The 25,986-nt window shown below is 36.1% G+C and overlaps 2 protein-coding genes across 2 annotated transcripts in view; one reads left to right on the forward strand and one right to left on the reverse strand.

Moving 5' to 3' along the window:
- LOC136041798 (eukaryotic translation initiation factor 4B-like) overlaps positions 1 to 17,980 on the forward strand; it is a 49,380-nt gene extending 31,400 nt beyond the window's left edge. Inside the window, exons 8-12 of the mRNA XM_065726552.1 lie at positions 2,134 to 2,389; positions 5,424 to 5,593; positions 9,463 to 9,671; positions 14,311 to 14,432; positions 17,507 to 17,980. Of these exons, the coding sequence (XP_065582624.1) occupies positions 2,134 to 2,389; positions 5,424 to 5,593; positions 9,463 to 9,671; positions 14,311 to 14,432; positions 17,507 to 17,578 (829 nt within the window). The 3' untranslated portion in view covers positions 17,579 to 17,980. The remainder of the gene's footprint in view (positions 1 to 2,133; positions 2,390 to 5,423; positions 5,594 to 9,462; positions 9,672 to 14,310; positions 14,433 to 17,506) is intronic.
- A 1,717-nt stretch (positions 17,981 to 19,697) lies between these two features.
- LOC136041797 (uncharacterized) overlaps positions 19,698 to 25,986 on the reverse strand; it is a 69,655-nt gene continuing 63,366 nt past the window's right edge. Inside the window, exons 11-12 of the mRNA XM_065726551.1 lie at positions 22,065 to 22,858; positions 19,698 to 20,951 (exon numbers count right to left, since the gene is read on the reverse strand). Coding sequence (XP_065582623.1) covers positions 19,849 to 20,951; positions 22,065 to 22,858 — 1,897 coding nt within the window. The 3' untranslated portion in view covers positions 19,698 to 19,848. The remainder of the gene's footprint in view (positions 20,952 to 22,064; positions 22,859 to 25,986) is intronic.

Below are 25,986 nucleotides of genomic sequence, written 5' to 3' on the forward strand. Positions count from 1 at the left end.
AAACATCTAGCAAATCTTCATCCGCTTTTTGAAGCGCTCATGATCCAGAGCCATATATGACCACTGCCGTTACTGTTGCTTCTAATATTCTTATCTTGGTTTGCAGACTTGTCTCCCTGTTCTTCTAAACTTTGTTTTAACTGTGAAAAACCACCATGAGCCTTGACTATTCTACTTTTAAGATCTTCACTGCTCCCACCGTCTTTACTAATAATACTATCAAGGTAAGCGAAGCTGCCCACATGATCAATCTTTTCGTTACCCAGTGTCATCTTTTCATCTTCGCTTATTCCTAGCTTTAGTGATTTAGTCTTAACATTAATTTTTAAACTTATTCTAGCTACCGGAACTCAAAACCTCTAAAAGTTCATTTATTTTGCTCACGCTTTCATCTAGGATGCTTAAATCATCCTAGATGATTTAACCTTTCCTATTTGTAAGGGATCTTAGAGATTTTTCCGAGTTTTCATCTTTATCTTAGCAGGAACTAGTGAAGAACGAACTACGTTGTCGTCACTGTTGCCCAAAACACCCTTTGTAGTATATTTGGTGCAGCCTCGCAGATCTCTTTAACTTTTTCTTGGCAGCTTTGATCACTCACGTCAAAAATAGTACTAACGTCATTGCAACTGATGTCGTCATATAGTTTTACTATCACGTCATTTATGGTTGTAACCTACGATTATGATCTCATTCATCATCTTGTATATGAATATGTGGTTTTGTCGAAAAATTGATTTTGTTTTAAATATGGTGTTTTGTTAATTACAACAGCGAGTACATGCAGCAATTTCTTTTAAAATTTGTCCTTAAACACCTCTATGAGGTTCCAGTGCCCTGTTAGTGGCGGAGAAGGCCGAAAAAAACGATAAAAAGAGGATGCGTCTGTGCTACCCTTGCAAAAAATTGAATTTCTTTATTGTTCAATCTAGGGATTTATGGCTTTCCTGTACAGGGTTTTCGACCAAGACCAATCTAATGTTTGTTTTTGTTTTTATCCGACGCCTGTTTTGGTGGGTTTTCACGCTTTTTTTCGAAATTACTTTAAATATCTTAAAAATAAAACATTTTACTATTAAGCCTAATTTATATAATAGTTACCAATCCCGAATGAGCAAGAAAAAAAAATTTCTAACAGTGCTAGTCCTGCAATAGAAATAAAGTTGAGTGTGACATAAAACTCAGTCAAGTAGTCTAAAGTATTGTTTCTCTACCCTTTTAGATTGATGACAAATAAACTCAGTCAGGTCATGACCTTAAAATAAGTAATTGGACATAAATGTAAGTTATATTTGAAATGGGCGTCTTTAACCCCATATATGCAGTGTTTTGCATGTTTTACATGTTTTAATGTTTTTTTTCGCTCTTGAAAACCCCAGATTACCTTTACATTTAAAGACTTTATTATCTGAAGTTTTGGAAATTTTCACTAACAAAGATTCACTAACAAACGTCCTATCTTGAGTTATTTAGCACCTCCTACGTGCACATAGCCATGTGCTATAGGTTTGGATAGGGGTTAGATGATCGTAAATACGTTCTAAGAGCACACTGGCAATATTGACGTTTGCCAAAAAAGATAGAGAATATTATTAAAAATAACCAAATAAATGAGGAGGATTCCCAGCCAGTGGACAGAAAGAAACGAAAAAACGAAGCAGATATTTCAGTAATGGCCTCCGCTAAGCCGTCCGCGGTACTTACAAAATACTTACCTTTTGAAGTGAACTGTAAAAAAAGAGAAGAAATACTGCTTTGTGCCAGTTCACTTCAAAAATTTTACTATTTGGAGCACTGAGGAAGGCTTGGCAGAGGTCCTTGCTGAAATATTTACTTTTGTCTTTTTGCTTCTTTTTATCCACTTGCTGAAAACCACCCTGGTTACGTATTGAAGTATTGATTACTTTTTAGTTACATTTTCTTTTCTTCTTCTTTTTTTTTGTCAAATGTAGGTGATCATTCCGGTTGGATAGGCTGATGATTTCGGAAAATTTTGCTTGAGGCCCAAATAACTAGGATCTTTTTACATTGTAATGAGCATGATCACAATTTCCCATACGGACTGCTTGTGCAGGCACCGTATACACTTGTGTGTAGAGAGATCACCTTATTTTTAATTTATATGCATTTTAGATCTAGACCCAGCCAAAGTAACGGCTATGATCGCCCAAGAAGTAGTCAAGGATCATATAGAAGCAAATCCCGTGACGAAAACCACAGATCTTACCGAAGTAGTTCTCGCGACGAACTCAGGACACATGAAGATCCCCGAGAGTATCGTGAGTCAAGCAGAAATCATAGTCCATCAAGAAGAGAGCCTTCTCCAGTAAGAGAAGTGTTAGAGACCCCGCGAGTTAATGCCTGGGCAAAAAAGCCTTCATTTAGTCAGGTAAGTAAATTTAGAATTATCCAAGGCTGTATTTTGATCCCTTGTTCATTGCAGAAGGTTGTTTTTTATTTATTCTAATTTAAGTTACTTTGTTCGTAATCGATACATAAGGTACAATAAAGGTTTATTTTTAAAATAATCTTCACTAGCAGACACTGCTAAACTTACATTTGTCGTAGAAAAAAAAAAAAGGTTCGAAAAGTATAGAAATCTCAGGAACACCATTTAACGCTGGTCAGAAAAGATAGAATTAAAACAAACTACGGTAAATAAATACTAAACTTAACTTAATACTAAACTTAATAGGTCAGTCAAAAATTAAACAACCGGATATAAAAAAAAAACCTGGGGATAATTGACAATCGGGTCAAATGTTAACATTAGAAGTAATGGCCGGTATAAAACCGGCCAGTATACATATATTTCGTTAGCAGTATATTGGAGGGATTATAGGGTCTTTTTGACCTTTCTGCCTTTATAGGCGATTCTAGGTTAGGTTTTGACGGGGAAGGAATAGTACCTTGGTTCCAGAATTGACTGTTGCCTTTGCCAGAATTGACCAAGCTAATGCAAAAGGTCTTGCGTCTGTCATTCCGGGTAACCTGAATAACGTTTATCTGAGTAAAAGATAAACCTGAATGTTTCCTGTCATTAGGTAACCTGAATGTTTTCTTTAAAAGATGAGTTTAACCCATTTTTGTGCTTTAAAAGTAATCTTAATAGCCCTATTTTGAATTGCTTCGATTTTATGTTTATTTCCCTTAATTAGACCATAATCCCTGATAGGATAAGCATATTCTAATAAAGACTGAATGTGTGTATACGGAGGGTATCAGAATTTCGGAAGAAACTGAAGTAGGTAAAGGGGTAAAGTGTCATACATTTGTAACGTAGATCAATGTTGATTTCCCGCTTAGGTTTAGATGACTAGGTAATATAAACAATTCTTCTAGTTTGAGTGGTCTGAGGGGGGGGGGATCATAGGGGTACCAAAAAGATGAAAAACATCAGGAAATGAACAGTGAGAACTGAGTGTTCTCATTAACTTTTATGTTGCTAGGAGAGGCTACACTGAAAATGTCATCAAGAATTTAAAATGTACATTTGTAATTATTGTCTAAGTGTCAAAGCAATTTTTATTGATATGAATAAGGCTTTTACTATTTGCACTTTAAACTTCAAGATTTTTTACTTTTAATTAATATTTTATTGACATTTTTGAAGAAGGACTTAAGATAGTAATCATTCCTCTAGAAGAACAAGTTACTATCGCTTTGTGGTCTTTGATCCTATATAGGGTTATTTGCTAAATTGTCCACGTTATATATCAAAGGATATGTACACTAAGCTTTGTGAAGTTGTTTGAGTGTCTGCTTGTAATATTCATCTTTTGTCCCAGGTTTCTATACATTTTTGAAAGTGTCTGCAATAAGACAAGTTATTTTTCCCTCCTTAACAACAACGTGAAGGAGGCTTAGGAAAAATATGGAATGAGTTTTATTCCCAAGGAGAAGATTTGATTGTGTTTTATTTTCAGAGATTAATTATGTAGATATATTGAAACTTTACAGGATAGTTGCTTTAAGCAGTGAAAAGTTTGTTATTTTAAATGGTTAACATGAACAGATTGGACTAGCATTCAGTCCTGAAGACTTGTGACCGTTCGGTAGCTGCTACAATTCGCTTAGGTTCTCATTCCTCATTCGTCGAGTCCTACTTCTAGTAACCGTAGTGTTCCAATGGTATATATTTTGAAACTCGTTTCATTACTTTTTAAAGATTTTCTTAGTAAAACACTATGTTGGACGTTTCAGTAAAAGAGTCTGCGAAGCAGATTCCTCACTTTGAAAACAAAGTTTCAGTCAAACACGATCTTCCAGTGTTTCGTTTATTTTAAACAGTTAACAATCCGCCGAGAAGGATTTAAACGACCACCTTCAACAGCTTACCACGCTGCATTGAACAAAAATACCTCGGTGCTTGTGTCAACACGTGTCTATATCAAACCAAGAAGTCACTTTCGGGCTAACGGGCAATTAAATCTACTCTTGTTGGTAAATTTTTCGCAGTTCCTATCTTTGACTTACCAATAAAGTGAACATACCACTCGATGCCTTTTTTCTGTTCTTTACGAATATAATAATTGCTTCTATCGCAAATTCAAATTTGAGCACTTTTTGAGCTCTTATAAATGACCAAAATATGGGGTATAAAAAAGGCTTAAAACATTGTACTCAAGCTTTAAAATATTGCTCTCAAACTTACTGTTTCATTATAAGTCCATTTTTTAATGTTTATATAATCCACAAGTATTGATTTTCCATGATTAAGTTTGATACATATATTTTATTTTGCCGTTTAGGCTGTTTTTTTCTTCCTTGACGCCGAATTTTCAATTAAAGTATGCGTTTTCGACAAAATAAAACTACATTTTCTCAGCACCAAAACTATTTATAGTTAGGTGAGGTTGGGTTAGGTCAAAAAGTGCTTAAATTTGAATTTGCCATAGAAGTGATTAAGTGATTATATTCGTAAAGAACTTAAAAAAAGGCATCGAGTGGTATGTTCACTTTATTTGTAAGTCAATAATACGAACTGCGAAAAATTTACCCTCTTCTTGAACAGTGGTGCCACCTGTCAAAACTTTCCAGTTCCACCCCGTACATAACTTTAGATCAGCTTAGGTAGTTTCATTACGGAAACAATACAAATTACTTCTAATTGAATATATATAATGTAATCATATATGGTTGTATGATTACATGTAGTTATTTTTCAATATGAAAATGTTCAGAATTCAGAGAAAAACTTGAAGAGTCGTTCCACAAAGCTGTTTGTAACCGAAATAGTATCATTTCATTTTTGAAATCCACCGAACAAGAAACTACTAGGATTGTGCATTATTTGCATTTCCCAGGTGAACATGGATCCCTATCCCAGGTATTTTGCTCATTTCTATGATTCAGTTGCTTTAAAAAAGATAAGCTTTCTTTTGAATTTGCGTGAAACGCTGATGATTTTGTAAATAACTTAGGAATCGAAAGAAGAGCGGTATCCCGCTGACGACAGGCCACTAAGCTCTTCAGATGACAGGAGTCGTCAAAATCCAGACTATTACTATGCTGAACGGGATCGGTCCCAAAGAAACTATGACAAGAGTAGGGAGAGAGATGATCGACGAGATGAGCCGAGAAGTTATAACGGGTACGTACATTAACAATCAATTTCAATTATGGATTGCTTATTTCCTACTGTATAGAAGGTGCACCTACATTTTAAACAGTTAAATGTATTAGATTGACAGTTTTTACTCTGTTGATTTGTCTACACGTGTTTTTAAACTCCGAAAATTTTTGCAAAAGATCTGATTGATGAAAAAATAGAAAAAGAAATAAATCAGAATCTTGAAAAAAATTAAGTTTGACCTTTGGGAATTTTCTTCTCCAAATATTGGTGATTTTTTCGTCGTCTTAGCAATTGTGGACAAATATGCCCCTGTTTTTCCGTGTTGGATCCCCGTCCCATATATCTAGAAAAGTCCTTTGAACTCCCTCCCCAGGAGACGACTGTGTTAGACTATGCACTGGAATTCTTTAATATTTTGACTTTGACTGAGGATGTTGCACTTCTTATGTTCATACATTGTTACGTATTAATTTGGGAGGAATTAGAGCAGAGCTTTCTATATGCAGTTTTACAGCCATGTCAAATGCATTGACTAAGACTTTTGAGTCTGCTATTCATGCGTGAAACCTACTGAATACTACTACTACTACTACTACTAACAAAGCTGCTTGAGGCCAACACAGCCACTTACTTCTCCTCCTCTATTCCAATCTATTCAAAGCTACTCTCTTTACACCCTCCCAGGAAGTTCTCACTTCCTTTAAATTTTTCTTTTACATCCAACGCAACCGCGGACGACCGTTTAGCCCTAGACAGTTGGCCTTAAAGGACAATCTTCGGGAATCTGTCATCCTTCATCCGCAGAACATGCCCTAGCCATTTCAACCTTTCTTTCATTATAGCCCTAGAAAGCTGATTTGAACCATATTTTTTGTATAGACTACCATTTGAACTCTCTTAAGGTGTTAGTCTTCTTTGGTCTGCTCATTAACAACGATGGAATCATTGTTGGAATCAAAGAAAGGTTTTCACTTTTAATTCTTAGAAAGTACCATTTTTTAGATTCTGAATTCTAATTAATTATCTGATCACTAATTTTGTCAAACTTAGGGTATAGGCTAAGCGTGTTGATCGCGATATAGACGGAAAAAGGACGTCAAAGCTAATATATCAAAATATATACTTCTTTCGAGACTGAGGGGGACGGCTCTTTTTTTATATTAAAAACATCATAATAAAATACCAGTCTTTTCGCTTTTTTTTTTGCTCTCCAAATCCAATAAAATATGCCATTGCGAGGGGGATGAAACTACCACTGGAACTCGTTGCCTTGCTAGTAATATGTGCAATGGTCCCTGATTCTTGAATACATTTTTTATTATTCGTCTAATAAGCATTAGCTGACCTCTTTCTACAGTCAACAGTAATAGTACTGGTTTTGTTTTACCGCCAGTTTTGTTTTAGAAAACGTTTAAACACTGGTTCTTGTTTTTAACCAGCGTTAATAACGCGTTTTAAACGCTAGACCGTTTTTATGGCCCTTGGTATTAACCAAGTGACATATAGCGATCGCAAATTCTGTCGGTCTGTCGGTCCCGGTTTTGCTACTTTAGGCACTTCCAGGTAAGCTAGGACGATGAAATTTGGCAGGCGTATCAGGGACGAGACCAGATTAAATTAGAAATAGTCGTTTTCCCGATTTAACCATCTGGGGGGGGGGGGAGTGGGAGCCTGGTTAATTCGGAAAAAATTAGAAAAAATGAAGTATTTTTAACTTACGAACGGGTGATGGTATCTTAATGAAATTTGATGTTTGGAAGGATATCGTGTCTCAGAGCTCTTAATTTAAATCCCGACCGGATCCAGTGACATTGCGGGGAGTTGGGGGGGCGACGAAAATCTTGGAAAACACTTAAAGCGGAGAGATCAGGATGAAACTTGGTGGGAAGAATAAAAACAAGTCCAAGATACGTGACTGCCATAACCGGAACGGATCCGCTCTGGATCCGGTGCATATGGGAGAGCTGGGGGGACCTAAAATCTTGGAAAACGCTTAGAGTGGGGGGATCGGGATGAAACCTGGTGGGAAAAATAAGCGGAAGTCCTAGATACGTGATTGACATAACCGGAACGGATCCGCTCTATTTGGGGGAGTAAGGAGGGGGGATTAATTCTAAAAAATTATAAAAAAGAGGTATTTTTAACTTACTAAGGAGTGATCGTATCTTAATGAAAGTTCATATTTAGAAGGACCTCGTAACTCATATCTTTCTAGCGTCCAGCGTCATTGGGAGGGGGCCGGAAATCTTGGAAAACACTTAAAGCGGAGAGATTAGGATGAAACTTTGTCCAAGATACATGACCGACATAACCGTACTGGATCCGTCCTCTTTGGTGGAGTTGGGGGGGGGAGTAATTCGGAAAAATTAGAAAAAATGAGATATTTGTAACTTACGAACAGGTGATCAGATCTTAATAAAATTGATATTTAGAAGGCTCTTGTGCTTTGGAGCTCTTATTTTAAATCCCGACCAGATTCGGTGACATAGGGGGGAGTTGGTTGGGGAAACCGGAATTCTTGGAAAACGTGGAAATTGAGGTATCTTTATCTTACGAACGGGTGATCGGATCTTAATCAAATTTGATGTATAAAAGGATCGTATGTCTCAAATGCTCCATTTTCAATTTGAATTTGATCCGGGGGGTTGGGGGGGGGGACAGAAATATTGGAAAACACTTAGAGTGGAGAGACCGGCGTGAAACTTGATGGGAAGAATAAGCACAAGTTATAGATACGTGATTGACATAATTAGAACGGATCTGTTCACTTTGGAGGAGCTGGGGGGTGTTGATTTGGAAAAATTAAAAAAATTGAGTAATTTTTAACTTAAGAACGGGTGACCAGATCTTAATGAAATTTGATATTTAGAAGGAACTCATGTCTCAGAGCTCTTATTTCAAATCCCAACCAGATCTGTTGACATTGGGGTGAGTTAGAGGGGAAAACCGGAAATCTTGGAAAACGCTTAGAGTAGAGAAATCGGGATGAAACTTGGTGGGTAGAATAAGCAAATGTCGTAGATACGTGATTGACGTAACCGCATTGGATCCACTCTTTGGGGGAGTTAGGGGTTGGGGTTCACTGTTTTGGCGAGTTTGGTGCTTCTGGACTTGCTAGGACGATGGAAATTGGTAGGCGTGTCCAGGAGCTGCAAAAGTTGACTTGATAAAGTCGTTTTCCCCGATTAGACCATCTGAGGGGCTGAAGGGAGAGGAAAAAGTACAAAAAAAATGAGGAATTTATAACTTACGAGTGGGTGATCGGATCTTAATGAATTTTGATATTTAGAAGGAACTTGTGACTCTGAGCTCATGTTTTAAATCCGACCTGCATTAAGCCTCCGATTTTCCTTTTAAGTCAATCTATTGATTCTTAGAATGTTGCTAGAGCTCATACCATATGAGCTCTTGGCTCGTCCGGCCTCGTCACAAGTGCCATATTAGCTCTTAGCTCTTGTTTCTCTTTTAGCTGCTGTTTTCCTGTCTCACCTTTTTGTTAAATTTTTTGTTTGAAGTCAATTCCCCACTTGCTAAAGCAATGGGGGGGGGGTATTATATAGTCCACGCATTTTCAAGAGGTTTCCTTTGCATATTGATACTAATTTTGGGAGTTACTCAAGTGTCTTAAGCTCTAAAATCTAAAAATAACTTCGAACATGGGCGGGTCTCAATTCATTTGGTATGTGAATGGCTTAACTATTTCTGGTTTGGCTATGGACATTGATTGATGAAATTCAGTCGGAAATTATGTTTAGAATTAAGATACCAATAAAATGCTCTTCTGATATAATTTATTAATCCCTGACCGCACTGTTTGCAGCTGTCTCGTGGGATGTTTAAAGATTGGAAAAATTTTCACCAAAGATATGTTACATCTCCTTTTTCAGCCGGAACAGCTTTGAGCGTGGAGACTATAGAGGTGGAAACGACGAAAGAGGTCGACCGCGCTATAATGATGATAGATATGAAAGCCGTGGTAACTATGAGGAAAAGAGGATCTACGATGATAGAAGACCTTCCAGTAACAGACGACCATATGAAGACCACCGTGATGGAAAAACGTATGAATCACAACGATATCCTTCAGAAAGAAAAGGTAACCTTCTCTTACATTTGCTTCAACAATTGCCACAAAATCAATCAAGTGTTATTTGGGATTAAAAATATAAAATCTATCCACGGCGAGACAAAAAAAAACGGTATAAGATTGAAGTTTTAAATGGCTAGCTGGTAAGTGATCAGGAAAAACAAAAGAAAAGATTAGGAAAAATGGCAATAAAAAAAAGAAAAATAAATCTTTATTCAAAATATATCTAAGTACAATATGGTACATTGAGGGAAACATGCTTCTAAACAAGGATTATTTTAAAAAACCTTTTCCACAAGAACAGTTTTTCAAAGATAAATAAAGAGCTCCATTAAGCCTAGAATGAGCAAGAATAAAGTCAAATAATCTTCCAATCGTAAAACTTCCATAAATCATTATCATTCAATAAATGAAACTAAAAACTAACAGAAATTAAGGTAAATAGCCGAGTCAAACTCAAAACGAGCAAAAATTAATACGAATAGGGCTGTCAACCTCTAGGCCTTCTCAAAACCAGAACACAATTTGCGCTTTACTGAAAAAACAAACTAACAAATGACCATGGATTGTCAGTTAAATTGACATATACTGACATTTCTTCGTTAAAGTTTTAATAATTTTTCATTTATGTAACTAAGAAAGGTAAAACATTTCAAACGTTTTTTGTTAATTATTTTAAAACAACATCTAGTAAAGCATAATGGACCAATTGCATAATTGTGGGGGTTGACATGCCTGATATCCCTAAAGACACAGTTGCTGGACCGTTCTACTGTACTAAATAAAATGGCTGTCATAAAATGTTGAGTGTATGTGTTTGGAAAATGAATGGGCTCGAGAGAAGGGTTGCTTGTCCTCCAATCTCTTGTTGCTCTTAAAAAGGGGACCAGACTCTCGCACAGCAATTGGAGGGCAAGGGGAGGACATCCCCTTCATATATCTAGTAAAAACATTTTAAACAAGTAAAAACAAAGTGAAATCATTTTAAATGTGTATTTTGTTTTCTGTAAAGTGCAAATTATGTTCTGGTCTTTAGAAGGCATGGGGGTTGTCAGCCCTACTCAAGTTAATTTTTTCTCGTTTTGAGTTTGACTCGGGTATTTATTGTAAGATTTGAATAAACTTTATACGCATACAATTTTCTACTTTTTTAACTTCAATAAATTAAAAACTATTAAAACTTTAAGGAATATATATGCTAAACTGACAACCGATAACTTTTTTTCCTTTTTTTAATAATAGTAAAGCGCAGATTATGTTCTGGTCTAGAAGAGGTATGGGGGTTATCAAAGGAATAACCTCCAGACCTTTCAACTACTCTGAACAGACTGGCTGTCTCCACAGTTGATTAAATGTGTTTTGGCAATTGATGGGCTTGGGTGGGGGGGGGGCTTATTGCCCCCCCCCATCCCTTTTGACTTATAAAATGACCAGTATTCCTTTAAATTTCCAATCGAATGAGCCTTTTTTGAAGTTTCTACGACAACAAATCGCCATCTCAAAATTTCTGTCAGATACATTTCGAGAAGGTAGGGGGTTTGGGGGGGGTCATCCATCCTTCGATCATACTAAATCATGAAAAGGACACTAGAACTTCTGATTATCAATCCAACGAGCTCCGAAGCCCGAAGTCCCCTCCGAAGTTTATACGATCATCCTTTCTATATAAACCCTGTATAACCAGGGCATAACTTATAATCCTCGGAAATATGATAGTGATCGTGAAACTACGAGGATGTGAGTGGGGGAGGGGGGTGTCCACCCTTCAATCGCTCTCAATCATAAAAAGGACACTAGAGCTTCTGATTACCAATCCGATGAGCCTCCTCTGAAGTTTATACGATAGATCTTTGTATATAAAACTTATATGCCCCCAGGGCACAGCTTACAACCCTTACCCTGAGGGCTGCGGGGGTATCATCAATTACATAATTTATGGGTCTTTCAATTACGTTGAACAAAATGTCTATCTCTAAATTTTGATCGGATGTGTTTGGGGAAATGGTGGGCGTGGGAGGAGGGTTAGTTGCCCTCCAAACACTTTCGACTATTAAAAAGTGCACTAGCCCTTTCAGTTTCCAATCGAATGAGCTCTTTTCGAAGTTTTTACGACAACAAATGGTCATCTCGAAATTTGTATCAGATACATTTCAGGAAAGTACGAGGTGTGGGGGGGATATCTACCCTGATGACTCTCAATTTTAAAAAGGGCACTAACTTCTGATCACCACTCCAATGAGCCCTCTCAGAATTTTATACGATCACCCTTTCTGTATATACCTTATGTGCCCTCAGGGCATAACTAATAACCGTTGACCTAAGGGTTGTGGAGGATTGGTCAACCTTAGAGACATAACTTCCGGACCTTTCAATTACGTGGCTATTTCAAAATTTTGATTGGATGTGTTTGTGGAAGTAGTGGGCGTGGGAGAAGGAGTTAGTGGCCCTCCAATCACTTCCGACTATTAAAAATACACAATTTATTAAAATACATTGTGCCCACATCGTTCTTTACTTGGGCAGTGCTATTGCGCTGCCTATGATTAGTTGACAAACTATGGGACCTTTAAGTAGCAGGGGAGAAGAATACAATAGGGTTCTAGTCTGAATTTGTCTAATAGAAGGGGGAACGTCCATCAGATCAATCACAGAGACAAATTCTGCTTCACTACTTGAGTCTTGTTCTGTCATGTGGGATGCCTCATTGCTTTAACCATCGCTTTGTATTTTAACTGGTAATAGATATATTTTTCGGTCTTGTATTCATCTTTGTAATAGAAAAGGAGGCGACACATTTTTTAAATTTCTCTTCCACTGCCAAGTATTGGTTATGCTAGGTACCCTTAGATTTGCAATTAGTCTTATTTCTTTTTTGTAGTTAACCTAGTGATGAACGCCTATACTGGTTTTAACTAAATAATAAGGAAATTAAGTTACAATCTGTGACCCAGGAATTTTTGATAGTAGATAGAGCTAATTAAACAGGACTATGATATGTGTTTCTCTCGTCTGATTTGTTGCTTACAATTTTTTTTAACCACAATATCTTGCTTATGCACGGAAATGTAAATGTTGACTAGCACAAATTTGTTGATCAAGATTTGTAAAAACATGCGGATTATTATGGGATCTAACAACAAATTGAATTACCTAAAGATAGAATAGTTTTTCGTCATTTTTATTTTATTCGCTCTATGCTTGAATAATCACAAATTCATTGGTTTCTAACAACAACGTTCCGTTTGTTTGCAATTTTGTCATTCAATCTTAGTAAAAACATTTGATTCGTCATAAAATCCAAAAATAGATTGAATTACCAACAGGGGAAGAAATTGTTCCTTCTTTTTTATTTTATTCGCTTTATGCTTGAAGGATGAAAATTTAGTTGTTTCACAATTCGAGTCTAAACACTGGTCATTGTTTACAAATGACGAGCCATTGTAAGATGCCAAACCTTTTGCTTCTCAGTTCTATCCAGTTAAAGAATATAGTTGATTAGGTCATTTCCAGCGTTTTTTTTTTCATATCATTTTATTTTGACCTACTAAAAGACAGAGAGGGATCGAACGACCACTAAGAACAGAGTGAAAAAAAAATGCTTATGAGTGTCCTGAAATAGAAACAAAGGCGGGCTTCAACACTAGAGGTCAATGCGAAGCTATGTCTAGCTTAGAGGGAAAATGACCAAACTATGTCGGAAAATAGACTTTCCAGATTTTTCTCGAATTCAAACAGAAGTAATAAGGCAGTATTTCATCACTAAAGCAATAATATAAAGCAGACAGAAGGAATTATCACAGCTTCATCTACACCGAAAAGGATTTTGACAAAATTATCAGTTTCATCTTGTGAATATCCTCGCGTTAAAGAAGAAGATCGTGCTAAAGCAAATAGAAATATCTGAAAGCCTCTCTGGTGCCGCATATCTTCAGTTGTGACATAAAGAGATATAAAGAAGTACTCTTTAGAAAGAAGTACACAATTTGCAGACAACTCTCACCCCGAAGGAAACGTTAAGATTCCTGCCTTCAACAGGTTTGAGTCTGACACTGAACTTCTCAAGATATGTATCGCAAAGCTTGGTGCCCACAGAAAAGCAAGGCCGACTTATTCAATTCAAAAACTGCAGAATAAGGTATCCGGACTGCAATCTTTGTTTCCGCATTCACTGCTCACCTGATTCCTACAATACTGATCTCATTTTGTCTATTTTCTATTATTTTTAACGGATTTTGTTTTTTCATTGTTAAAAAAAGGTAAATTTAGTTAATGGTTCCTACGGTTGTTCCCCTTTGGCAACATCGTATCTCCGAAATCGATGGTTGAAAAATTGAAACATGATTCTGGATAAATAGAGAACAAGACTCTAGAACGAAGTCAGTTAACACGTGCTGAATCTCGATGTTTTGGCTAGCGGACTAAGCTTCTGTACGCAATAATTTATGTATCTATACTTGTTTCTGCTGAGGAAGTCTTCGGATGAATGCTTTGTCGTAAGTTTGGTGCTCTCTCTTCTCTTCAACCTCAACATCAACCCGCCCCCCTCTCTCTCTCTCTCTCTCTCTCTCTCTCTCTCTCTCTTTCCTTCACATTTTTTCCTCCTTCCGTCTCTTCATGGCTTGTGAAGTAATCTTCGCCATCTTTTAAGACTACAGCAACCGTTCACTCCCTTCTGACCATCGAGAGCCGCCAAGACACAATGAAAAAGACAGAGTTGAAAGAAGACATGTTGTTACGACGAATAAGAAATCTGATGAACCCCCTAAAATAGTAAGTATCCTTTCTTAAACAGTCAATAGTCTATGTCTGAAGTAATTTTCTTAACTCTACCCCTTATATTAAAATTAATAATAATTGTGAGTAAGCCGACTTTTTTCTGTTATGTTATAGGTGTGCAATTCATATATCTTGATCAAGGTGCAGCTAGACCCCAGAACTTCCATTTCACATATAAGATAGTCAATTTTGTTTAATGCAAAAAAAAAAAAAAACAATTAAAAGATGGACTCTTTTTTGTCGCCGCATAGTGGTAATAGATTAGTGTATAGATTAGTAATAGATTACTGCGTTTGTATAAACTTTGATAGTAGTTTTTGAAGAGGGAAAAATGTGTCAGATTCCAGATAAGGCTCATAAGGAATTCAAAGGGTATTTACTTGGAATGTCATCAGTAAAAAAAGATAACACAAAAAAGAAAAATTCTGAAGTGTTGTCCTAGACTATTTTAACAATCTTGTTGTGCTTAGTGAATAATACCACGTAAATAATAACGGAGAGAGAAAAAAATGTCAGGTTACCAATTGGTTTCATTTCTGGAGAGCTCACTGTTACACAAATGCCCAAGTAGCATCTGAATTTCAGATCTCAGGTTAGGTGGAAAACGCAGTGTCTTGCTACAATTCACATTCCTGCTGCACATTCATTGTTATGATTGTCTGAAATCTAATTAATACTGACAGTCACCAGTGAATCTCCGAAACTCCTTTCTCTTTGCTGGGATTCAATTAGCTTCGTGAGTCAGCTTTTTCAGCCTTAGGAGAGCTATGATGGTAAAAGTTAAAGTTATGTTAGATCATGTTAGTTTAGGTTATGTTAGGTTAAATTTTGATATAAATTTCAGAAATAGGTTAAAACCACTAGATCGATAGGTAAAAACCGCTAACCCAACCTAACCTGTCATCATCAAGCTTTGCATTAAATTGGAAATGTTGACTGGCACCGGTGATTAAATTCAAGGAAAAAAAATATATATTTCAGACATTCACCAGTGAATATCGACATTCACGAATATCAATCATTCATGGTATATATATATATATATATATATATATATATATATATATATGTGTGTGTGTGTGTGTGGGTGTGTGTCTGTGTGTAAATTTCCCTTAAGTGAGATATAATTTTGGCTTTTATGAATTAACATGACTTTAAACACAGTTACACACAACTAGACTTCTGTATTTAATATCATTTGTTGGCTGGTATGCCTACGGTCGCTCATATTAATCTATCAAGAGAGCCTTAAATTTTGCGCATCGATTTATTAAGATCTGGTTTATTACCATTTTTTTAAGGAAATAATCAAAAATATTATAAATGCCTGAACAAAATTTGACCCTTCATAGGTTTAATTAGTAAGGAGTAAATAAGAATGATCGATAAATTTGTATCTAAACTGGATAGCTTAGCTAAACGCTCCTCAGTTGCCACTTCTGTTTATTTGTACATGGTGTCTAAGAAATCTTTCCCTTGTCATAAAGTTTGCTTATATTCGCTGTACAGACAATACATATTTGAAATAGATATGGTAGGTGTGAAAACAAGTTGAGTTTATATCTGCTGCTGGTTTCTGCGCTTTATGGCCGTATTTTAGATGTCACAGTACGCAAAAGGCTCAAAATCTTCAGTAATTTATGAACTTGCCAATCTGTCCTTTGGTGTGGTGAGTAAAAAATACTTGTTATGCACAAAAAAAACTTTTTTTTAGCATTTTGATGAAAGTGTCAAATAATTATTCGAAATGTCACATAGGCAAATCTTGTAAAGATATGTTGCATAACTATAAGATTTGTTGCGAAAATGAAACCGTTCATGGAATTGAAGAGTGCTTTTGACAGAACTAGCTGAAACTCTAAAAACCGATATCTTGAAAACAAATTTGCGTCAAAAAAATGATGTATAATGATAAAGTTAGTGTCAACAAAATCTTGATCAAAAACTTGATCAAATCTAATAATTTGTCGAATCATTGCTAACATTTCTGTGATTTCTGTATACCTTACAGAAATCAATTTTTCTGCTGGCTCCAAATATGTTAAAGTTATTAATTTTAAAATTGCTTGTCAGAAGCAATGGAAGCAGAAGCTTGTCAGTGATTACAGGAAAATTACACCATTGAGTTGAAAATATTCGAGAATCCTAGAAGAGGTTTCAGCGTTCCAACCTCAAGAACATAGAATTTTGTATTGTATTTGCCACAGATGCCTTTTTGCTTCTCTTTTCAGGTATTGACTGTATTGAACCCATGGTCATAAAATATTTGGAAAGGGCGGAATGGAAATTTTGGTTTCTAATGCCCTTTTTAAGTTACAAGAGATGAGTCAGCTAGGTACTGTTTCGGTCATTTCCTTCTACAAAATATTTTTTTTTATCTTAACAAAGCAAAAATAGTATGGATAAACATTCTGAGATAGTCAATCAGTTTTAAACTGTTGGAAATGCCGTTATCAAACCTCCCGGCTTCTCACCACATACGAGGGCGGGATAGTGCATTCCATCCCTAAGTATATATTGTGTTCCTATGAAATGGAGGACTGGAATATGCAATGATTATTGCATATGGCAATTTGAAAGTTTTATTTGAATATGTTAATACATCTTACACCCAATTCTTTGATGTTTCACATTGCAGAGTTGAACACCTTATTTTAGGGTGGGGGGAGGTGTTAGTGTGTTAATTTTGGGTAGTGGCTTCAAAATATTTGTGAACAACATGGGTTTTGACTTACTGTGACAGTCCTTTAAGTCAATCTGAAGGTTTTGGGTGGAGTGGGATTTACTTCTAATCTAATCTCCTTTGAAATATTACATATTTCATATTTCGGCTAAGTTTACTAATGTTAAATCGAAAGTTGAATATGCTTAACTGCTCAGAGGAAGGGATTAAGGGGCGTTATTCAAAGGTCAAAATTTTTCAGAGTTTCGTATCAAAGGAACATGTGATATCTTTAAAAGTATCTTCCAACATATTTTACACCATTTTTTCGTCTACACATTTTGCTATCCACATGGAGCTCTTGCATTTACGCAAAGAAAACAGTACATATATTATTTTTTTTCAGAACTTTGCACAATCGAGCAAGTTTTCTCTTTTGAATACTGAAGAAGAAGGAATTCCCAGCAATGAGGAATAGATTTGCCTTGATTCGCTGCAATCAGTCACTGTCACAGATATAACAGACGAAAGGAAACTCGGATTAAAGACGATTAAATCAATCTTTTTTACACAGCATTATGCTTAACATAGTGTTAAGTGTAAGATTATTAACATGCTTGTTTTGTTATCCCCTCCCCCCAGTCTTTCGAAATTTCGTTAGTTTGGGGGGAGGGGTGTTCAGTATATAGAAATATAGGTGTTTGTGTTGTAATTTAACCTTATATGAGAAGGGTTTATGGTAGTGATCATTGGTTCATATTTTATGTATAAATTTATGTCCTGTTTAGGCTATTTACTTCTGCAAGTGGTATTTTTATCTTCTTTAGTATCCAGTTTTGGATATATGATTTTGGAGATTAATAAAACTTCCGTTTGCCCATCTGTTAATGAAACTGTTGGTTTTCCTCTTATGCCTAAACAAATTGAAGAGGAAATTACTATTTAGTCCCATGAGATTTCTGGGTCAGGTTGCAAACATAGAGAAGCCAGGTATGTGCAAGGAAGAGCATTTTGGTTCTGTCCCCTTCTGAAAAGTCTCTTTGTTTTTACGATTGTTCTTACAGTTTATTATTAAGGTAGGTAAATCTGAGCTGATATGACCGTTTATTAATAAGTTAAATTATTTCCATTAACCTCTTTTTTATTCAGTAACAACTAGGAATGTTCCATTGCCCATGTTAACTTAAATATCTAAATTACGCATTGCGTAATTCTCGTTTTATTCTTTATGTTTAAGTCAGGGTAGAAAATCAGCCATTTCAGCTGAATTAAGAAATTCAGGCATGAATTCAATTTCTTTTTCCTGTTTATCCTCTACAAACCTTTAAGTAACACGTTCCTTATTTCATTGTAATTTCTGAAATATCTAAATTACGCAATAGCATAAATTTTGTCTAATTGTTTCGTTTTTAAGTCACATTGTGTTTGAAGTTCAATGGAATTTTTGCTCTTTCTTGTTCCATGTCTTTCTTTTTATCTTGAAAGTCATTTGTCAACTTGTGTAGTTTGTACATATCACAGACACCTTCCTTCATTGAGGATTCTTCACAGGCTCAAACACGCTATACTAACTCTTTTACTTTTTTTTTTATAATGTGGAATATTTTCGTTTGCAATTCAATGTGATTTTTGCTGTTTCTTGTTCCTTGCCTTTTTCTTTAGCTTGTGACAGTCATTTGTCATCTTTAGTAATTTTGCACGCTTCATAGAAACTAAAAACGACATGATCGTCCCTGGGGAAAAATGATATAATTTTGGCTCTTTATATGTGTAGTTCTGGGAGACCGGTGTCTTTGCCGCCTATTCTCGGCTCGGCTGCGCGATAGACTTTTATATATTGATTCTTATTGTCGCTTGTCTTCTAACCGAAGCTGCTGTCCCAGTAAACCAGCAGGTTGATTTACGTTCTCCACCAATTCTTTCATTTTCATTTAACCTTTGGTATAGATGTTAGTGTCTCGCTATTTATCTTCCAAGAGATCCATTAGGTTACGAGAGATCCTATAATTTAAAGGATGTGCAAGGCGTTCATTTGGCTATATAAAGGTGGTTCGAAATCACAGTCAGGGGTTTGTGATGGACGTGCCGCTAAATTGATTTGGTGTTAAATTTGTCCAGCTACTTTGAAGCTGAAAACAATACGACCATTGATGGCTCGATCATCGCTTACGTTGAATGAAGCTAAAGCAAAACATAAGTTCATGTTCCGGATTTGTTTATGGAACTCTTTAGAGAGCAAGTGACGTTTTTCAACGAATAGTCACAAGATAAAATTTAGGTATTGAGTTTTATATCCCTGCAGTGTTCCTTGCAATCGCGGTTCTAGTTAGACAAAATCATGAAAGGTCCAAGCTGACACCACTATGAAGCCACACAAGCAGGTTTTCACTTCTCGAGATAGGAATGGAGGAAGGAGATAATGATAGAGATCCCAAACCATATTACAGCACAGAAAGAACAAGAGCCTTTTATGCTCGGTCTATGTTCCGTCAGGGACCAACTTTAAGAGTCAATACTTTTGACAGAAGACATGATCTGAAGCAATAGCAAAATATGTTCACTAATACTTCTAATCCAACTTATTAAGATATACAAGATTAACAAGTTCATATTTATTAGAAAAATATTTGAAAGCAGATAAAGAAATTTAGAACGTTGCACTTGAATATGACCAAAAGGTTGACCTAACGAAAACCTAAGTCCGAAATTGATTTCGTCATGAATTCGCCAAATTTACTAAATTATATATCAACAATTTGCCTTGCGTTCATCTTTTTTAATCCTTGTAACAGTTGAGGTCGTCTTTCCTCGATAGGATTTCAGTGCACACTTCGAGGTTTTATGCTTTTTGTCTTTTTCATCGCTGTCTTCAAAAAGTAAAGGTGAATTTGTTTCTTTGGTGTTTTCTTCTTCGGATGATATAGCCTTCGAAGAAGGTTTTGGCACCTTAAATCTGCCTTTGACTTCACTTTCTTTGGTGGGAGATTTTGATTCTGTAACTAATTCGAGTTCTTTTTTTCGGGGATATTTTAAAGAAGAGGTGGGTGCCTTAAAAACCTCATCGGCATCATCACTGTCATCAAACAGTAAAGGAGAAATTGGCTCTGGACGCCTATTTTCTTTTAGTAGTTTAGAATTCAAACAAGGCGTCGGTATCTTCATCATCTTTTCTGATTGGTTTCTTTCTTTGGGAAATTTTGAAGCACCTGAGACTGTTGCTATCAATTTAACAGATTTGTCACTTACGTTAGAGCAGGTTTCATCGGTGCTGGACCTAGTTTCGAGCGACTGAGTAGCATTCCTATTAGATCGTTTTGATTTTGTAATGTCTAGTCTAGATATGTCTGAATTTAAATTAGCAGCTTTTGCCTTTTCATCTTTGTAATTGATGTCAACTGAACATTTGATGTTACGTGTAGCCTTCCTCCTTGCCGGAATTCTTTCTGGCGAATCAGTAGTGCAAGAGGATGCTACGATCTCAATGGACTTTGCAGCAGTGGTAACTTTACGAGATTCTCTTCCTTGGATTCGCATGACTTTAGAATTCAATACCTTTCTACTTTTGTCATCTTTTTTCTGAGTAAGAATTTCCGTGTCACCACTTTCAGCATAGACCCTTATTTTTTCTTTCTTTGAAGCCACAGGTGTTTCAGGAGGGAGTTGAAATTTTAAGTCTGAGAGTAAATTGCGTCTTTTGAATTCTTTATCAAATTCAGCATCTGCACTCCATTCATCAATTATGTTTTGAGCTTCTTCCTTTCGTCGTCGGCGAGGCGCATTTTTAAGGTGAGCTTCTTCTTTTTTAGAGATCCTACTCGGAGTCTTAAGATGAGGGCTGAATTCGTCGTCGACTGAAAAAAAAAGAAGAATAATTAATCTAAAGAAAATGAAATTAAGGAGACTGAACCAAAGAGAAAGTAAGTGAGAAAGAGATAAAGAAACAACGGAAGGAAAACAGAGCTGGGGAAGTATTTTTTCTAGTTTAAAACGAAATCTAAAAATACTGCTTAAGGAATGACTCATTACGGAGGCAATATAAAATAAAGCAACACCGTCAGAAGATTTTCATGTCACAGAATAGCTTATTTCAAAGACTATAAAAAACTGTTGCTCTTTAGAAAGGTGTAATTGAAGTTCTATACCACAAATATAGAATACAGAAAACAGATTTTGAGTTTGGAATCTCAAATTTTGTTTTTCTTTCTGGTGTCCATTTTTTCCCCACAAATTCAAATCTGTTATGAAGCACCGATCACAAAACTCCTAAGGGCTTGCCCCTTCCTGAAGTAACTTTATCAGTTTTATCGTCGAATCTCTCCACACTAAGTGAGTAAAACAGCAACTAGCACATTAGATAAAAATTGCACCGACTGTAGACAACCAGGCATGTGTTTGAAACGGCAAGGATAAAAATCGATGTTGAAGTCACCAATTTAAATCATGTTTCTATAAATCTATTTCAGCAGAGGAACAGATTTATCAAGTTCTACAGCAAAGGACAGAAGACTGGGGGGCGATAAATTACACAGTAAAGAGCTGAATCACTATTTAGACAATCGATACAAAAACTCAAGTGCCATTTTTGAAACATATCAAGATCACCTACTATTCAAACTGTTATACAATTTACAAATAAAGGATTGCCTCCACGCTTCCTATTAGTGTGAACCTTACTAAAAAAGAAGAAGAATAATTAGTGACAGACCCAAAAGAACTAGAAATACTATCAAGAAGTGCAATACCTATTAAATCAATTTCCTTCAAGAGCAAGAAAGAGGACAAATAATCTAAAGAGTAGACCTTAGCAGTTCAACGCTGCCAAGTACAAACCGCACGGTGTCGTTTTTATAGGAATTTTACTAGGGTTGGAACAATATGTTCATGGGAGAAGACCCACTGCCTATTCAAAATTATCAATGCTCCTACGATACTCAAATAGAAGTTTAAAGAATAATATAGCTTACCATTTAGGTTTTGAATACCAGCTGCAACAGCCTCTATTTCGTCGGTAGATGAAGCGTCCATTTCGCAGTTGAAGAGAAGAGCTTCATATTTTTCTAGAATAGAGCCAAGTAGCATGCAAAGTGATCCCTTCAAGTTAGACATAATACCTGTCACTCTGTATAAATGTAGCTTAACGTCTTTGTATTGCTTATGGAAACCATAGATAATAGCATGCTCTAAAATTGTGTCAATGCATAACAATGCTGTTTTTTTAACGCACTCTTCAGAAAAATGGAACAGATTAGAAGTTTTTAACGGAAATTCGGTTAACTGAGCAACCTTTTCAATGATGCATTCTAGGTTTTCAGTTTTTATAATTTCACAATCAAATTCATTCAGCATCATCTGAGTTCTAGCCACTATTTGGTTGAATATACAGACTTGCATAAGGAGAAGCAGATTATCACATGCCGGACACTTACAATTTCTTGAATGAGAAAATATAAGCTCCACCTTCTTTGGAATATTCCTCAGTCTTGACGGACTGTTTGACGTATGTACAACAGCATCTTCGTTCAATTTTGTTTTTAAATTGAAATTCCGTAAAAGTTCGTCTGATATATAACCATCTTCACCTTTAATGTGCTTCTTCGACACTACTGATTGACTTGCTAGTTGATGAGCTGACGAATTTGAAAAACTTTTCATTCCGTCCTCCAAAATACTTAATACTGCTTGAATTTTAACGACACTATTCATAGCATCCTCCATCATAAGGTCACAAAGTGCCAACTGATTAAGTAGCTCAACCGTCCTGAAATAAATCGAATAGTTAGATGGATGGATTTCTTAATTTTTATCAGTTCGCAAAGAAATTAATCAAACAAACATAGACACTACTAGAATGTAAAATGAGCTGCTCACAATGGTTTAATTAATTAACAAAATCATGAACACAACCAAATAAGAAGAAGAAATAAAATGAAAGTAAACAAACAGCAAAACAATGATCTTCACGAGGACTTCCCTCTCCCCCTGCGTCTCTGTTAAAAAAAAGGAGCAATTTACTTGTGATTCAAATGGAAAAAAAACTAGCTCAGAGTCCCTAATGCTGTCCATGGGTCTATTCCAGATGGTATGCTCACATGACAAAACCCAGGGGTGACCTCAACGTATTTCTTTTCTTTTAAACTAGCTTATCCGCAATCCTAGTATGACAAGAATGATAAACAGAATCGGTAGAAAATAAATCCAGGAAATATAGTGGTTGAGTATAGTGTATATAGTGTTGAGCCAACTGCAAATATCCCCCCCCCCTCTCAAACTCATCAAAAAGTTTAACTGCCAACTGTCAAATTGTCCAAAACTTCAAGATTTTACTTCCTTTACTGATTATACCCTCCCCTTTTGGCATCCTGGCATAAACTTGGAAAATAAACATAGACTGCTATCACATGCAAAAAAATTACAGCACATGCATCAGCAAAGCACTGCTGCGCCACCTACATCACCATAGAGCCGTGGTTTGGCTTTTTCTTGCTCCTGAATTCGGAGAAGACAAGAATGGACGTCAATTTTACATAGAAGAAGAGTATCAGCAGATATGATGACCCACCTTCACAATGTTTTAGAAGAGGAGCACGTACCGTACATTAAATACGGGTTGAAATGCTAGATTCTTGGTATAGAAAAAAAGACTACGTTTAACACGGATACTACACTTTAATGTACTCTGAATGCTATTGACAATTTACACATAAGAATACAAACATCCCCCTTCCAACGTCTATTTAGAGCTCCTCTAATTTCTTCCTCTTTTAAAGTTTCCCCACCTTTTTTTTAACCTCTTTCTACCATATTTGGAGACGCCCTCCTTTCCGTTTGGCCTCAGTTGAACTGCCAACAAGCACATACTTTGAAAACCTGCCTTACTGCTAGTGGCGTATTTAGGATTTCTCTTTGGTAGTTGGGCACCAGCTAAAAGCTATGGAAGTCCAGAAACTTTCTAGCAGCTAAGCATTATACTCTCATAGTCCCTTTTTGGAGTCTATTTATTACTACGTTACTAAAAAAGATAAAACAATGAGTTACAATAACCTAATTGAAGAGCTCTAATCTTGCTAATCTTTGAATCATAAGCAAAAACATAAACGTTGGCAATTAGGTATTAAGGAGGATGGCCCAACATTTTTAGCTGTCTGGACTGCTTGTCCATAGAAAAAAAAAGAAAAGAAAACTACTTCTAGCCACTAGCTCTTTTAATACCTTCACAGTAGGTAAGTAGGTCTAAATTTCCCTTCCGCAGAAAAACAGAAGTTGAAAAAAGAATCAAACTCTCTTTTTCAACACGAATCAGAGGGAACATGAAGCTAAACTCGGTAATGGCTGATTCACCGTGATTCACGTCATTAAATTCACCGTTAATGACTAAGGCTTACACCATGAGACCTGAATCGGATTGGTTGTCAACAAAGCTTTCCAGTACTCAAGCAACAGCAGGGAAGAGCTCCAGAAAAGTGACAGTACTTTCATGCCTTTCAACACACCCTGTTTCACAAAAGTGGAGGAGCTTTTGCTGTTTTTTGTATGCAAAAGAGCAGAAACAAACTCAATCCATTTAGGGGAATAGGAAAAAACGCAACTTTTTGCAAGTACTCATATAGCATTTGAATTAAGTCCAGTCTGGAGGGCATTACCAGGATAACATTTAAACAATGCAAAACACAAGGCGTGTAAATGGCAAGTGAATAATGCTTTCGTATCTCTGCTTGAATGCCTTTGTACAAACATGACATGCTACTATCTCCATCAAAGTACTGTTAATGTACTGTTTTGAATTTTTTTTTTCTTAGCTTTTACTGACATATAAAGCGAATTCGGCTCAATAGAGCTTGTGATAGTCTTTTGAAAATAAATATTATCTTATCTCTTATCTTATAAAAGGCAATTTATACTAACTTGTTCATGCCAAATCTAAATTCTAAGCAGAGTCTAGTAATCCACTCTGCAAGACCTACACCTGTCAAGTCATTCACAGAGTCAAAACGCAAAAAAACCTTCTTTCATTTGATGATCGTTATAAAAACGGACAACAACAACAAGCTGTTTTTTCAAGCTAAATCATTCATCTCATCAGCCAATATACACAACATACACTTCGTAATTTTTGCTCTATTCAAAATTGCGTCCCGATTGACATTACCTATACCATCGACGATATCATTTTGCATTAGAGGAGATGTATATGTAGCGCTTTGAGTGGATGATTCGAGATGTTCCCACAGTTTTTTGTTTCCGCAATCCATCATCAATCGCAACAACCCTCTCAATACCCTTTCATTTTTCAGACTTTTTGTAAGGAGATCACTTTTTCACGAAGACTCTGCAGGGACAGTTCATGAAAACCACAAAATAGACTAGCCCGTACAATTGATCTTAACATTTGTCGGTTTTTAATCCTTTCCTCGTGATCTTGCAAATTCAACTACTGGTCAGTTGAAATACTTTTTCCTTCTTGTATTTTGATAAACATCATAGATTTGTGCAATGTAGTAATATAACACCGCCTTTCATAATGATATTTGAATTCAACAAGAGCATCTTTGAGGTCAGTGTACGGCCTCAAAACTAAGCATCTGATGTGAGCCTTTACTGGTATCAGGTTCAGCCAATAGAAAGCAGTGTTTATAGGATGAACCTTTTTTCGAAGGGCTGAATACGAACCATGAATACTTTTGGAGCCATGTCAACATTAGTCGCGTTTTTTTTTTCAAAACGGCCACAGGCATTCCTCCTAAGCCTCCTTCCCTTTCTGCTAATTTGACTGTTTTTTAAGCATAGGAGTTCTAACATCTATTTCCTCAGACCAAGAGCAAAAAACAGATCTGAATCACATTTTTATGTTTTATTGAAATTTAACTGTATTTCATAACCTCAAATTCC

This window comes from Artemia franciscana, unplaced genomic scaffold (assembly GCF_032884065.1).
Source record: "Artemia franciscana unplaced genomic scaffold, ASM3288406v1 PGA_scaffold_38, whole genome shotgun sequence".
Taxonomy (NCBI): domain Eukaryota; kingdom Metazoa; phylum Arthropoda; class Branchiopoda; order Anostraca; family Artemiidae; genus Artemia; species Artemia franciscana.